Below are 15,723 nucleotides of genomic sequence, written 5' to 3' on the forward strand. Positions count from 1 at the left end.
TGTACTACATATATATGTTCCTATTTTCACAGTTGAAATAACAATTCCATCTTTAGTATTATTTTTTCCTAGTAAAATTAATTATTCTTTTTTTTAGGAATATCAAGAAAATGGCCCGTTATTTTCAGAACTTAAATTTTATCAGAGAGTTGCAAAAAAAGACTGTAGTAAGTAAAATTAGCAAAGCAAGCTACTTCCATATATGTTCTTGCTAAAGTGAGTGTTGATATTTTGGTCTTTTTCTGGCCTTCTGGAAAATTCTTTTCAATAGAAATTTTATTGTAAAGTGATACAGTTAACTGTTATAACATATAAAAGCAAGACAGATGGTATACAAATCTTGACATGACATACATAATGGGTTATATATTTTAAGTCAAAGTTGTTTCTACTACTTTACATAAAATGTTAGGTTGTTAATCTAAGCTACCAAGAGTCCTTTAAGTGTAAAAGATAGTAGATTGAAATTATTTCTTTTACAGTACACCATTTGGATAGGAAGGCTATAAGGAAAAAACATTAAAATGGGAAGCAGATATATGTATAAGAAAGGAACAATTATAGAATGGATTGGGGTAAGGTGTGTGGAAATGTGGAAATGATTAATTAAAGATGTTTAGGAAGGTGTTAGAAACTTGAATATTGGAAAATTAATTGGAGCTGGATACTAACTGTAAGAATTACCAGATAGAAGATTTGAATGGGAAATGAATATAAGCAGAGAGGAAGAATAACAGCATTTTATAAATGTGATGTAGATGGGCTAAGAAAAACATTAAAGAAGTAAACAGGAGTAATGACTGTATAGTCAAGGTCTTTTACATCATGTTTAGGAATAAGAATGATGAGTCTGGCCTCAATAATTAACTTTGTTTTTCTTAAAAAAGTATTCTAAACATTAAGATTGTATTTACCGACTACTTAAACTATGTCATAGTGACAAATAGAATCCATTAAACTTGATTGTTTGTCAGTAGAGCTGTGTTAAACATAAAACATATAGGCTAGAATCATGAAAAAATGATTAACTGATTATTTAAGTGGATTTGATTTTTTGTAAACTAAGTTTAATCAGAACCAGTTTTTGTATAAAATAATTTCAAAGTAAGATGATTTTTCTGTCCAATTTCTGTTTTTGTGTTTTTTGTTGTTGTTGTTTTATTTTGTCCATTATGGTTTTAGATTTTGAAGTAATAGGGAAGAAAAAGCCATCTCTCTGCTGAACCTTTGGTGGTTGACATATGTTAATTTAGGAATTTAGCTAGCATATAAGGTAATGAATTCTTTTTATAGATTGAAACATTAGTATATATGGTATCAATGTACAAAGACTTGACTCATTTTTATTATTGATTTAATTTAAAATTTTCTAATTTTTTTGTTGATTATAGTGGTAACAAATAGTTTGAGGCCATGAGAAATGTTTGATGAAAACAAAATGTATTTTCTAGGAAGATTTAGTTACATTTTTGGTTAGCTAAAGAAATTTGTCTATAGAAAGGTGAGAAATATCTTTTGAAGTAACATGAATCTTTTTAAAAATAAATTTGTCTTTGTAGTCAAAAAGTGGATAGAACGCAAACAACTTGATTATTTAGGAATTCCTCTGTATTATGGATCTGGTCTGACTGAATTCAAAGGAAGAAGGTAAAATGGAATGATTATAAACAAATATTTCTCTATAACTATTCCTTATGTGGTCTATGAGTTATCTGTTGTGATGTAACAAATTACCCAAAACGTATTGGCATATAATCACAAACTCGTATTGTCTTAGTTTCTGTGGGCAAGGAGCTTGCAACTGGCTTTTCTGGATGGTTCTAGATCAGGATCTCTAATAAGGGTATAGTCAGCTGTCTGCTGGGTTACAGTCATCTCAAGGCTCATCTGGGGAAGTATTTGTTTTCAGAGTTACTTATGTGGCTACTGGTAGGCCTAAGATGTGCTTCTTAATTTACTTATGTGATTGTTGGCAGGCCTTACTTCCTGATCATGTGGGTCTGTGCATAAGCTACCTGAGTGTTATGAAAAATAGCTGGCTTTCTCTAGAGCAAGTAATTGGGGGTGGGAGGGAGAGCATGCACACAAGTGTATTCAAGAAGGAAGTCAGTTTTTTGTAATCTAATCTTAAGAGGGATATTATTATTACATCTGCTTTATTCTCTTTGCTAGAAGCTAGTCACTAGATCCATTGGTCCTCGAGAGAGAATCAAGTTCTATCTTTTGAGGGGAAGCACAACTAATAAGTTATAGCGATATCTTTAAAACCACCAAATATGGCTAGTCCTATATGTAATTTATTAATAGTAATTAAAAAAAAGAAAAAAATGTCTGTTGTTTTTATTTACCCTTTTGTGCCAGAGATTTGTATATACTTTATCTTGTGTTGTCCTTTGAATAACCTATTTAGGTGATAGTGTTTTTATTTCATAGATGAGAAAATAAGCTCAGATGTCAGTACTTTGTTCAAATGGTCTTTAAATGCTTTAAATAAAAACAAAATGAGTGAACAGTAATCTTGAAGTGAAGTAAAGGGCTGCCAGTAGGGGACTGAATGGTTGATTGAATCATGGTACATCCATATCACATCATATGTAGCCCATTAAAGAAGTCAATTAGAGCTACACTAGTTGCCTTAGAAGGATTTTGATGAGATACTACTGAAAAAAAAGTAAGATGGAGAAAGTGCATATAATACGATCACATTTTTGTAAAACAAATTCTTAAATGTGTGCGTTTGTGTATGCACACATAGACAGATATAGAATAGGTGCTGATGTGAATATATAAATGAAGGGAAGGAAAGAAGGTATGGAAGTGCCAAACAGAACAGAAAAGGAAGAAGTGCACTTAAAAAAAGACATGTTTATACATGTATAGAGAAGGTAAGTATCTTATCAAGAAACAAATACAAAATTCACATGGCCGGGTGCGGTGGCTCACGCCTGTAATCCCAGCACTTTAGGAGACTGAGGCAGGTGGATCACGAGGTCAAGAGATCGAGACCATCCTGGCCAACATAGTGAAACCCCATTTCTACTAAAAATACAAAAATTAGCTGGGTGTGGTGGCGTGCACCTGTAATCCCAGCTACTCAGGAGGCTGAGGCAGGAGAAGTGCTTGAATCCGGGAGGCAGGAGTTGCAGTGAGCCGAGATTGTGCCACTGCACTCCAGCCTGGCAGCAGAGCGAGACTCCATCTAAAACAAAAACAAAAAAATTTATGTGTGGACAAAAATTTTTTCAGGACCACATTGCAAGAAGTCATGGAGTCAAAATAAATTGAATTAAGTACTGTCTAATTTAGAAAGAGTTTTTTATATGTAAATATAGTGTGAATGGTTCAGTACAGCATTCTCTTCTAGAAAACCAGCTGCAAAGTAAATAATACTGAGCAGTTTCTGCAAAGCAATAGCAGAATTATGAACGTGCATTCATTCTCTAATGGTTTAGATTGTATCATACCTGGTTGTTAGGTTGGGCATAATTTTTCTTGTTTCAAATTAAATAGACAATTTCAAGCATTACTTTCTCAGGATGATCTTTTTTTGATGCTTCTTTCTTATAGTTACAGATTTATGGTAATGGAAAGACTAGGAATAGATTTACAGAAGATCTCAGACCAGAATGGTACCTTTAAAAAGTCAACTGTCCTGCAATTAGGTATCCGAATGGTAAGAAAGAATTACTTATTTCGCATGATCTGTTTCCAAATTATTTACTTCTTACAGTATAGAAATCTTTTCCTTTTGCTATTAGAGAATGAGGGATTATTGCCCTAGAGACATCAGTTAGGAGTAGAGACTGTTTTGGTGAAATTGATAACCGTGGGCTCTGTAAGTGACAGAATGTGCTGTGCTGTGTCTGGCACTGCAAACTCAATCAGGTTTTGGTTCTCCAGTCTGATCTTTTTCCTCACAGCTTTCTTTTGCATACCACGACAAGTTTTCATTGCCATTAAGAATAACCTTTCTTTCGTCAGTTATAACAATGCAAGTTATGGCAAAATGTGTTGTTAGCCATTTTAAACATGAGATGGTATGGGGTGCTATAAAGTTTTTATTATGAATTTGGGATGGTGGTAATAATTAGTTGTGGCAATGAATAAAATATACTTTACCAAATCAGAAGCAAGGAACTCTTCATAGCACCCAGGCATACATTTGTTTATGCTACATATTTGTATTGTGATATTTGTATTTGTGTTGTTTTAAGTCTCATTTTTTCACTTTCAGTAGCATGAAGCTGCTTATGCCAGATTGGGATGCAGCAAATGGAATGCATTAATTTTCTCATTTATCCATCCTCCAAGCCAGCAAATGTTTATTGAGTACAAAGTGTATGTAACATAATGGCTGAAGGGCTTTAGAGATGACGCCAAGGAGTTTTCTATTACCATATAGAGGAAGAATACCTTTCCCTTTGCTTATGGACATGGCATTTTGTTCTAAGATTCTTAAGACTTGATTTAAAATTATTGTTTAGGTGAGGAATTGCTGAGTGGGCTTCAAGATTGTTTCACTGTAGATCTCTGATTTTATGCTGTGTTTTTCCTCTTTGTGCAGTGCAGTTTGGCTACTGGGCCATCAGGAATTAGGCATAAGCATTTTTGAATCCTAATTTTCTTCCATTGGAACTTCAACTAAAACACTTGATTTTTGAGGATCATTTTATTCAACTTTTTTTCCAGGATGAGCAACCAGAAGATGTGATATTTTAGAATAATTGACCATTAAATTGTGAAATACATCACTTTGTCATTGTTAATATTAAAAAAACCATGTTATTCTGTATTCAAAATGCTGAAATTGATCATGAGTTCTAAATAGATAGCAGTATAACCTTATTTTATCTATTTATTTTCACAGTTGGATGTACTGGAATATATACATGAAAATGAGTATGTTCATGGTGATATAAAAGCAGCAAATCTACTTTTGGGTTACAAAAATCCAGATCAGGTAAATACATACTTTTGCTTTTAGTAAAGATCTTTAAAGTATGAAACTGAAACATTCAGAAAACAAACTCTTAACCCAGAAGAATTTACAAATGAGGGCATAACATGATGAATGTTGTAATTTATCTTACCTGCTTATCTAATTTAATCTTTGTACCAAACTAATGAGTAATTAGGATGAGAAACTGGGAGTCAGAGGGGTTAAATAATATGTTAATGGGCACATAGTTAAGAAGTGGCTGAGCAGGAATTTGAATTTCTGAGCAAATATAGGTAAACAAAGAACCCCAAAATCCAGTGGGAGTAGAGTTGGATTTATGCAGAGGTTAAAAAAAGCTGTCATATTAGTTTATCATTTCCTACTCTATAACCAATTAAATTTTAAGCAGAGAAGCTTTTCCATTAAAACTTTGTGTAATGATGAAAATATTCTGTTTGACTCTCCAATATGGTAGCCATTGGCAATATGTTGCTAAATATTTGAAACATGGTCAGTACATTACCAACTGCTGATGAGTATATGGAGTAACAGAAACTCTGATTTCTTGCTCATGGGAATGCAAAATGACACAGCCACTTTGGAAGACAGTTTGGCAGTTTTTCAGAAAGCTAGACACTCTTAACATATCAAGCAGCAATTGTGCTCCTTAGTGTTTACCCAGATGAGTTGAAAACTTGCATCCACCCAAAAACCTGAACATGAATATCGTATAGTAGATTTATTTATACTCAGCAAAACATTGAAGTAACCAAGATGTCCTTGAGTAGGTGAATGGATAAACTGATACATCCAGTTAATGGAATATTATTCATTGCTAAATAGAAATGAACTTTTGAGCCAAGAGAAAACATGGAAGAAACTTAAATGTATTTAACTATGTGAAAGAAGCCAATCTGAAAATGCTAAATACTATATAATTTCAACTACTGTATATGACATTCTGGAAAAGGAAAAAACCATGGAGAGAGTAAAAATATCAATTTTTTGCTATCTCCATAAGTTAGAAGGGAGAGGAAGGATGAATGAGTGAGGCATGGTAGATTTTTAGGGCAGTGAAACTATTCTGCATGATACTGTAATGGTGGATACATGTCATCATTTGGTTGTTAAGATCTGCAGAATGGACAAGACCAAGAATGAACGTAATGTAAACGGTGGGTTTTGGATGATAATGATGTGTCATTGTAGGTTCATCCACTTTAAAAAATGTGCCAGTCTAGTGAAGGATGTTGATAGTGGAGAGGATGGGCACTTATTGTATTTTCCACTCAGTTTTATCTATATCGCTGTAAATTTACCTAATCAAACCTAAAACTTCTCTAAAAATATAGTCTGTTTAAAAAAGCAGATATTTTTAAATATTAAAAATATTGAGAAACTGAATTTTTAATTTAGCTTAAATTTAAATAACAGTATAACCAGTTGACTACTGTATTATCATGTTTAAGGAGTTAAATGATTGAGTCTATAAAAAATTAGAAAAAAATGTAATCGAATATTTGATCTCTGCATGGGTTAAATTCTAAATAAAAATACAAGAGAACAAAAATCTCAACTGAAAATATTGACAGCTTTAAAATTTTAAGATGTCTGTATATTTAAAAATTCTTCAAAATGAAAGAATGAATGAGAAACTGGGAAATAGATTTATGACAAATATTTGAGAATATCTAGCCACTACTAAAAAAAGTTAACAAGGAAAACACCAAATATGTTTTCAAAGCAATGATGGAAAGGAATGAAAAAACAGAACAGAGAAGGAATATGACTGTCCTAGAAACAGGAAAAAAGGCCACCTTTGTTAAAATGAAAAGATAAGGATACCAAAACATCGAGGCACCCTTTTTAAAGTATGTGTCAAATTGAAGAGGACTAAAATAATAGTCTGATAATATTGAGGCGGATAAAGGTATCAGCACTTTTAGAATCCCCTTGGGAATGTAAATTAAATAGGTATAGGAAAATAGTTAGTGGATGGGAAATTTGGCAATATCTGCATACTTTTTAAAGGTTAGGTCTTTTGAGATATAATTCACAAACAGTAAATGTTACCTTTTTAAATGTACAGTTTGATATGTTTTGACAGATGTATGTATCATGTAACCACTACTGCTGCCAAGATGTAGAACATTTCTTTCCAAAAGTTCTCTCATTCCCCTTTAGAGTCAGTCCCCTTTTCCTGGCATTGCTACCAGCCCCTAGAATGATTTCCGTCCCTATATTTGTGCATTTTCAAGAATGGTATATAAATGGAATTGTAAGGTATGTACTGTTTTGTGTCTGTCTTCCTTCACTTAACATAATGCTTTTGAGATTTATCTTTGTAGGTCGTTAGTAGTTCATTCCTTTTTATTGCTGAGTAATATTTTATTGAAAACTACAATTTATGTTCACCTGTTGATGGCTCTCTGGGTTGTTTTCAGTTTTTGACAATTATAAATAAAGCTGCTATAAGCTAAGCATTCACATACAGGCTTTGTGGAGACATATGTTTCACTTTCTTTTGAGTAAATAGGAGTGGAATTTCTGGGTCATATGAAAGTGTATGTTTAACTTGGAAACTGCCAAGTTAGTTTCTGGACTGATTGTACCATTATACATTCCCATCAGCAATGTGTGATATTTCATTTGCTCTACCTGGTTTCATTTTTTAAACTTAAAGGTCTTTTATTCATTAGAGTTTATTAAAAGTGGTTTTCCAGTTGTTCTAACACTATTTTAAAATATGGCTTTGCTTCAGTAATATTTGTTGCTGCTTTTATCATATATTCCATTTCCTCATGTATTTGGTTTTATTTCTGTACTTTGTTGAATCCCACTGATTTGTCTATTTATATAACAATACGAGGCATAAATACTGATGTGTTAATTTCTGAAGCTTTATAAAATGTATTTTAACATCAGGTTGGACTAGTAGTTCCCCGTAGTTGTTCTTTTTCAGTGTTATGCTAGCAATTTATACAGTATTTTTCTATATTATTTTTCTAGTTTCTCATAAGAGTAATACTTGCTGGCATTTTCATTGAAATTGTGTTAAGTTTTAAAATTAATTTGGGGAAGACCTGATATCTTTATGATGTATAGATGTTCATATAACATCTATATGTTCCTTGTTCATATAACAAGGAATGTTTTTGTTTTTAGTTAATTTTGCATTAGATCCTTCCTTAGGATTATTTTAAATCTTTCTTCTTACTAGTTTTGCATATTTCTTATTACACTTATTTCTAAATATTATACCTTTTGTTAATGTTGTCAATGTGGATTTATTATTTCTTATGATTTTTGTTTATATATATTAAAATTTTTATTTCCATGCATTAATTTTACATCCTGTTAATTTACGGAATTATTTTCTGGTTTGGAGTAGTTTTTGTAATGGTTCCTTAGAGTTTTCTTAGAAAACTGTCATATACAAGTAGATACAGTAGTTTTTCTTAACAGTTTTTGTATTTGATTTGTCTTGTTTAATTGCCTTGTCTAGTACATCCAGTACAGTATTAAATAGTAAGAAAGGTGGTAATCATCTTTTACTCTTCCTAATCTTATTGGAAATGCCTGAAGTATTACCCCGTTAAATGTGATGATGGCTTTAGGACTAAGGTTTGTGTATAGTGTGTGAATATATGTGTGAATATGAGTGTGTGTGTATCTGTTTATAAAGTCAAGAAAGTATCTGTCAACTTCTATATTCTTGAATATTTTTTATTTTTATTGAATCAGTATTGAATTTTTTCAGAGTCTTTGTTTAGCCTAAATAGAAATAATCATATATTTGTCTCAAATCTTTTAATGTGGTATAATATATTGCTGTACTTCTAATATTGAACCAACCTTACTTTTAAGGTATACATCTCAATTTGTTATGACATAATATTAGTACAGTGTTGAAGTTGACTAATATTTTATGAAGTGATTTCATATTGATATTCATGTGATATTGATCCATAGTTTTCTAATTTTGTTCTGTCTTTATCATATTTTGGTACCAACATATTTCATTCATAAAAATAATTTAGAGGTTTATTTTCTGTGTTTTAGAACTACTTCTGTTACATTGGAACCATCTGGTCTTTGAATGTGAAACCATTTGATTATTTTGCTTTCCTATGAGGTAGTTATTTGTAATTCTCTACTTTTTTCTATAGAAATTGGTGGTTTAAGTTCTGTATTTCTATTTGAGTATCTGTTATAGTTGTTTTACATGTTATCTATTTTTTCATATTTATTTGCATGGTAGTCTGCATCGTAGTTTCTTGTGACTTAAATTTTTTCTACCTCAATGATTGTTTCTTTCTAGGTATTCTAAATTTTATTTTGCTTTCTTCCTTTTTCTATCCTGGTAAAGGTGGCCAGTAGTAGTCCCTTTTGTTAATTTTTAACAAAGTTCGATTTTGATTTATTGAGATTTTTTTTTCTAATTATTAATTTCTGATTTTTTCTTTATTATGTCTTCATATGTACTCTTTTAATTTTACCTTTGTCTTCTTTTTTAATTCTCCAATTGGGTGTCCTTTCATAAGAGTTTAAGGCTATGAATTCTCCTCTGCTTATTGTTTTCTGTGACATCTAATTGATTTTGGTATATAATGTTTTTGTTCTCTTTATTCTTTTGGAAAGTTTGTATTTTTCTTTCACCAGAAAAGCAGTTCAATAGGAAATTCTTAAATTTTTATGTGGAAGGGCCTTTAAATATTGTTTTTATTAATGCCAAGAATTATCACAATATTATTATGATATTGTTTATAGTAATTTACTCTTTGGAATGCACTGATGCTTTGAGACTTAAAAGTGGATCGTTTTTGTCAGTCTTCCATGTTTGCTTGAGAAAAATATAGTCTTATTTTCAGAATGTAAAATGCAACAAAAGTTCAAAAGATCTACCTTATTCACTATATTGTTTATGTCATTTGTATCTTTACTTATCAGCCTAAGCAGTTTTGTACTAAGAGTGTTGTTTAAACATCCACTCTTATTAGTGTGTTTGTCTCCTTCTCCTATAGTTGTTTTTTTAAAAATTATTGATGTGCTATTAGGTAGACATTTGTTACTATATTTGCTGTGTTTTCATCTTGTTTTATGTGCTTTTTTAAAAATCTTCTTTCAAGTTTTTTAGGGGGAGAGGGACTATTTATGAAAGTTTGTAATTTTCTGTTGTAGTACTTACTACAACAAGAGTGGTAGTATCACATTTAGTAGAGGTAATGTAGTTTGTCCCCTATACTGATTTGGTTAAAAATGTAAATTAAGAATTAAAATTAAATTATACAATCATATACCATATTATGATGTTTTAGTCAACAATGAACCACATATACAACAGTGGTCCTATAAGATTATAATGGAGCTGGAAAGTTTCTATTGCCTAGTAATATCATAGCCATAGTAATATCATAGGGCAACATGTTACTCACGTGTTTGTGGTAATGCTGGTATAAACAAACTTGTGCTGCTCTTTGTGTAAAAGTATAGCACATAACAATTATGTACACTATATAATAACTGTGTTACTAGTTTGTATATTTATTACACTATACTCTTGTTAGTATTTTAGAGTATCTTCCTTCTACTTATATAAAAAAAGGTAACTGTAAAACAGCCTCATGCAGGCCCTTCAGAAGGTATTTCAGGAGACTGTTATAGGAGAGGACAGCTCCATGCATGTTATTGCCCCTGAAGACCTTCCAGTGGGAGAAGAGGTAGAAGACAGTGATATTCATTATCCTGACTCCGTATAGGTCTAGGCTAATGTGTGTGTGAGTGTGTCTTAGTTTTTAACAAGCAAGTTTAAAAGCAAGAAAAAAATAAATATAGAAAAAGCGTATAGAATGAGGATATAAAAAAAGAATTTTTGTACAGCTTTACAAGGTGTGTTTAAAGCTAAATGTTACTACAAAAGAGTCAAAAAGTTTAAAAAAAATTGTTTATAAAGTATGGTATGGTAAGCTAAGATTAACTTACTGCAGAAAGAAAAAAAATTTTAAACACATTTAATGTAGCCTAAGTGTACAGTGTTTTGTTAAGTCTACAGTAGCATATAGTAATGTCCTAGGCCTTCACATTTATTCAACACTCACTCACTGAGTCAACCAGAGTAACTTCCAGTCCTGCAAGTTCCATTTGTGGTAAGTGCCCTATACAGCTATAGCATTTTTAAATCTTTTATACAGTATTTTAATGTACCTTTTCTATGTTTAGATATATTTAGATACACAAATACTATTGTGTTACAGCTGCCTACAGTATTTACTATAGCAATATGCTATACAGGTTTGTAGCCTAAGAGCAGTAAGTTGTACTTTATACTCTAGGCGTGTAGAAAGCTATACTATCTGGGTTTGTGTAAGTACACTCTGTGATGTTCATTCAATGATGATCCCTGTCATGAAGCAGTGCATGACTATATTAAGAACCATATACTTACAGAAGCAATATGTCTTTAGAAAAGACAATAAAAATCCATTTTAGCTAACTTTTTGATCATTTATTGTGTTAGGCATTATGTTGTATTCTTTAAAAATATTATGTTTATAAATTAGTGCTTCATTGATAAGTAGGTAGATATTATCCTCTTGGACCACCTAACCTAAATGTTTAAGCTCTCTTCGAAACCTTGCTGATTTTGGAATATGATATGGTGTTGAACAATTGGTAACTAGAAAGGTAGCCTTGTGAGTGCTGATCTATTCTTTGGAAAACAAATGTATCTTTCTGATTTCCTTACTTATAATGGAATTACCAAAAATGATAGTGGTGTTTTGAGTAATGCCCACTTGCTTGTATCTCCCAGTGTCACTTGAAGGAAGTTGATGCAGTTTGAAATAACAACTATTATTTCAGTGGTGCAGATGCTCTCCTCACATCTGGAAAGGCACCTCTTTGTTGATCAGAGACATATTCTTTTCATGCAACAGCTTATATGAAGCCTTTCTTAATGATTCTGCTCTATACTGAGCTTTTCCTTTTTCTAATCTCCTATAGTTCCTAATGTATATTTTAAGCCTCTGAGCGCTCAGGTCTCGCTTGCCTTCATGTTGCGTTACGTTCTGAACTAGAATGAACTCCTTGAGATGTACTTCTTTTATGTTCCTCACAGCATATATATATATATATATATAATATATATATATATATATATATTATATATATATAAAAATATATATATATTTTATATATATAAAGAAATATATATATATATTATATATATATATATATTTCCTCTAGCCCTTCAAGAAATACTTTATTGACTGTTTAAGGCATGAAGCCAGTCTTGATGCAATATCTGTCGTCTCAGTGCCAGGTATACCTTGATTGTAGCACTCCTTGCCCCATTATGCTGCATGTGTTTCTGTTCTAAAGCTGCCTACTACGTTAAAGAGGATGGCCCTCAGAGGTAAGGAATAATTCTTCATGTCAAAATGTGGAAGTTAGTATACCTGTGGTCTTTAAAAATGCTTGTCACGGTGTCTTCTTGATTCCTGGGAATTGTGGTGGACTGAGTCAAGAGACTAAGTTCTAGTTTCAGCACTGCCATTGAGCAGAATTGCAAATGACATAACCTGTATAGGCTTTGGCTTTCTAGTGTATAAAATATGGGATTTCAACTATGTGATCTCAAAGGTTCCTTCTAGCCCTAAAATTCTGTGATTTTGTGAAAATGTGTTTTCCAGATACTTAAAGCTTATTGCAGAAGGTAATGTTTCTTATAGTGTTTCAAAAGTGCCTTGCCTATTGCTACACAATTAAGGAAGCTGAAGAGTAGAAAAAAAAATTAGTGACCTGGAAGAAGGAATTGTAATACCTGACCTGTATCTAGTAACAAAATACTTACTTTCAAAGTTCCCAGGATATTTATAGGGCAGGGTCATAAGCCTCATTAAAGCTGCTTGTTTACTGTTTGCTAGAGGGAATTCTAACACAATTTATTTATCAATCATGGTTGCTTGTAAAATGGAGTGTGAATGTGTTTGTAAGAATTTTTCATGGAATGTGCACATAATATGGTCAGTATTTAGAAGTAATGTTTCCTGTGTTGAACATCTATAAAATTTAGTTTTAATCACTTCTATATATGCAATATAAAAATTACTTATTGTAATACCTCTATATTATCTCCAGAGTAGTGTTGTATATCTTAGCTTAAGGATGCTGTAATATTATTAGGAGGTACAGCTGGTGAGACTCCTTTGAAGTATTTTGCTATTATGTAGTTAGGGTTATAGTATAGATTAATATACATATTATTCTTTCCTTACTAGTGAGGTTCTGCTATATATTTTCAGGAAATAGTTTCTGTGATTTTAATTATTTGGACTTTTAAAATTAATATTATATGAGTTTTAAATTAATAGGATTATTTTAAAAATATATACTTTCACTGAATTTTTCTTTGTCCCAGTAGAACTGTTATATGAATATGTTATTTTTGAACTTTGATAATTTGCCACATACCTAGGTTTCACAGATCAGTTCTATAAACTGTTTTAAGAACTGTTTACTTGTTTTAAAGTAAATTATAGATATCATCATATCTAAATATTTCATTATGTATACATATCTAAAAAACTAAAGACAATTTACTATATTATCAGAATTGTAATTACTACTTTATTTATTTATTATTTCTGAGATGGAGCTTTGCTCTGCCCCCCCAGGCTGGAATGCAAAGGTGTGATCTCGGCTCACTGCACTCTCCACTTCCTGGGTTCAAGTGATTCTCCCGCCTCAGCCTTCCGAGTAGCTGGGACTACAGGCGTACACCACCAACGTGCCTGGCTAATTGTTTTGTGTTTTTAGTAGAGATGGGGTTTTACCATATCGGCCAGGGTGGTTTCAAACTTGTGACCTTAAGTGATTCGCCCACTTTAGCCTCCCAAAATGCTGGGATTACAAGCATGAGCCACTGTGCCTAGCCTGTAATTACTACTCTTAACAAACTTCCCAGTCATTCCTTAATGTAAGGTGCAGTTTTGTCTTCCATCTTCCTATGTATCCTAAAATATGAAAATATAGAAATACAGATAATTATTCTAATCGTACTCAAACTCTTTTTTCCTTTTTTTGTGACTTTTTTTAGTGGACTTCTTTGTGCTACACTTTCTCTTTCTGTAAATCCAGCAGTCTAGATCATGTGATTTCTTTGGTCCCTTTTATTTCTCATGGCCTCTGACTCACTCTATAGAACTGGTTGTTAGCTAAAATCTGATTTAGGAAACTACTGGTATAGAACCAAGTCAATGTGGTGTCTTTGATATATATGTACATCTGGAGAGCATGTTTCTTGTCTGATAAATAGGAAAGCAGTGATTTGTGTTTATTTCAACATATATTTCCAGAAGCTGGTATGGAGCATGGAATATAATCAGCACTCAGTAAATAAGTGATGAGGACACAATGAAAAATTAAAAAGATTAATGCATAAATGAATTTATTAATTAGTTAATCACTGTTCAGGAGTAACGGGTCAAGCCAAACAGGTAGAGCTAGATATAGTGTATATAGCCAGGTACAGTAAGTCATTTGTAGATTTCCTAAATTCCCATTGCAAAAGATCAGGCGAGTGTATCAAAAGATCTTTACTATTTAATAGAGCCATTATGACTATTTCCTTGCAGGAAACTCAGTCACCACAGTCACATAGAGAAACTGACACTGGGAACTACTGTGGGTTGAATTGTACCTTCTCAAAAGCTTTTAAAGCATTATGAGGAAAAAGCCCTCATATATTAATATTAACCCTGAATGTAAATGGATTAAATGCTCCAATTAAAATATAAAGATTGCCAGAATGGATTTTTGTAAAAAAGTGAACCAACTATGTACTGGTTACAAGAAACTCACCTTGCTAGTAAAGACGCTTATAGACGGAAGGTCAAGGGCTTGAAAAAGATATTCCATGCAAGCGGAAACCAAAAGCAAGCAGGAGTAGCCATGCTTATATCAGATAAAACAGGCTTTAAATCAAAAACAGTTAAAAAAAAAAAAAAAAAAAAAGTAAACAAATAATGGAATAGGGTTTAATTCAACAAAAAAAATTAAAAAAAAAAAAAAAAAAAGACAAAGGAGGTTATATTATTTAATGATAAAACAATTCAGCAAGAGGATATAGCAGTCCTAAATATACATGCCCCCAACTCAGGAGCAGCCAGATTCATAAATACTACAAGACCTAAAGAAAGAGATAGCAATACAATAATAATGGGGGACTTCAACACCCCACTCACAGCACTAAATAGATCATTGAGACAGAAAATCAGCAAGGAAACTCTAGATTTAAATTGAACTTCAGATCAAATGGATGAGACATTTATTTGTAGAACATTCTATCTGCAGAATATACATTTTACTCTATCTGCAGAATATACATTTTACTCATCAGCACAGGAAATGTTTTCCAAGATAGACTACATGTTAGGCTTCAAAACTAGCCTCAATAAATTTTAAAAAATCAAAATCATATCAAGTGTCATCTAAGACCACAGTAGAATAAAACTAGAAATTAATACCAAGAGTAATTCATTAAACAACACATTCCTCACTGATCTTTGGATCAATGATGAAATTCAGATAAAAATTTTAAAATTTTTCCAAATGAATGAAAATGGAGACACAACATATCAAAGCCTTTGGGATACAGAAAAAGTACTGCTAAGAGGGAAGTATATATTTTTAAATGTGTACTTCAGAAAAAGAAATCACAAATTAACCAAACATCCAGTCTCAAGAAACTAGAAAAACAACAACAAACCATACCTAAAGCTAGC

General features: G+C 31.9%; 1 protein-coding gene across 5 annotated transcripts in view; it reads left to right on the top strand.

Annotated features, from left to right (window-relative positions):
• Window positions 1–15,723, top strand: part of VRK2 (VRK serine/threonine kinase 2) — a 109,171-nt gene that overhangs the window by 41,915 nt on the left and 51,533 nt on the right. For 4 of the 5 annotated variants that reach the window (XM_017544967.2, XM_017544964.2, XM_017544965.2 and 1 more), the window contains exons 4-7: window positions 98–167; window positions 1,560–1,647; window positions 3,568–3,673; window positions 4,868–4,960. In XM_017544967.2, the coding sequence (XP_017400456.1) occupies window positions 98–167; window positions 1,560–1,647; window positions 3,568–3,673; window positions 4,868–4,960 (357 nt within the window). The remainder of the gene's footprint in view (window positions 1–97; window positions 168–1,559; window positions 1,648–3,567; window positions 3,674–4,867; window positions 4,961–15,723) is intronic. The other variant, XM_037744445.1, reaches the window with a different exon arrangement.

The sequence above is a fragment of the Cebus imitator genome, unplaced genomic scaffold, assembly GCF_001604975.1.
Source record: "Cebus imitator isolate Cc_AM_T3 unplaced genomic scaffold, Cebus_imitator-1.0 Scaffold175, whole genome shotgun sequence".
Classification (NCBI taxonomy): Eukaryota; Metazoa; Chordata; class Mammalia; order Primates; family Cebidae; genus Cebus; species Cebus imitator.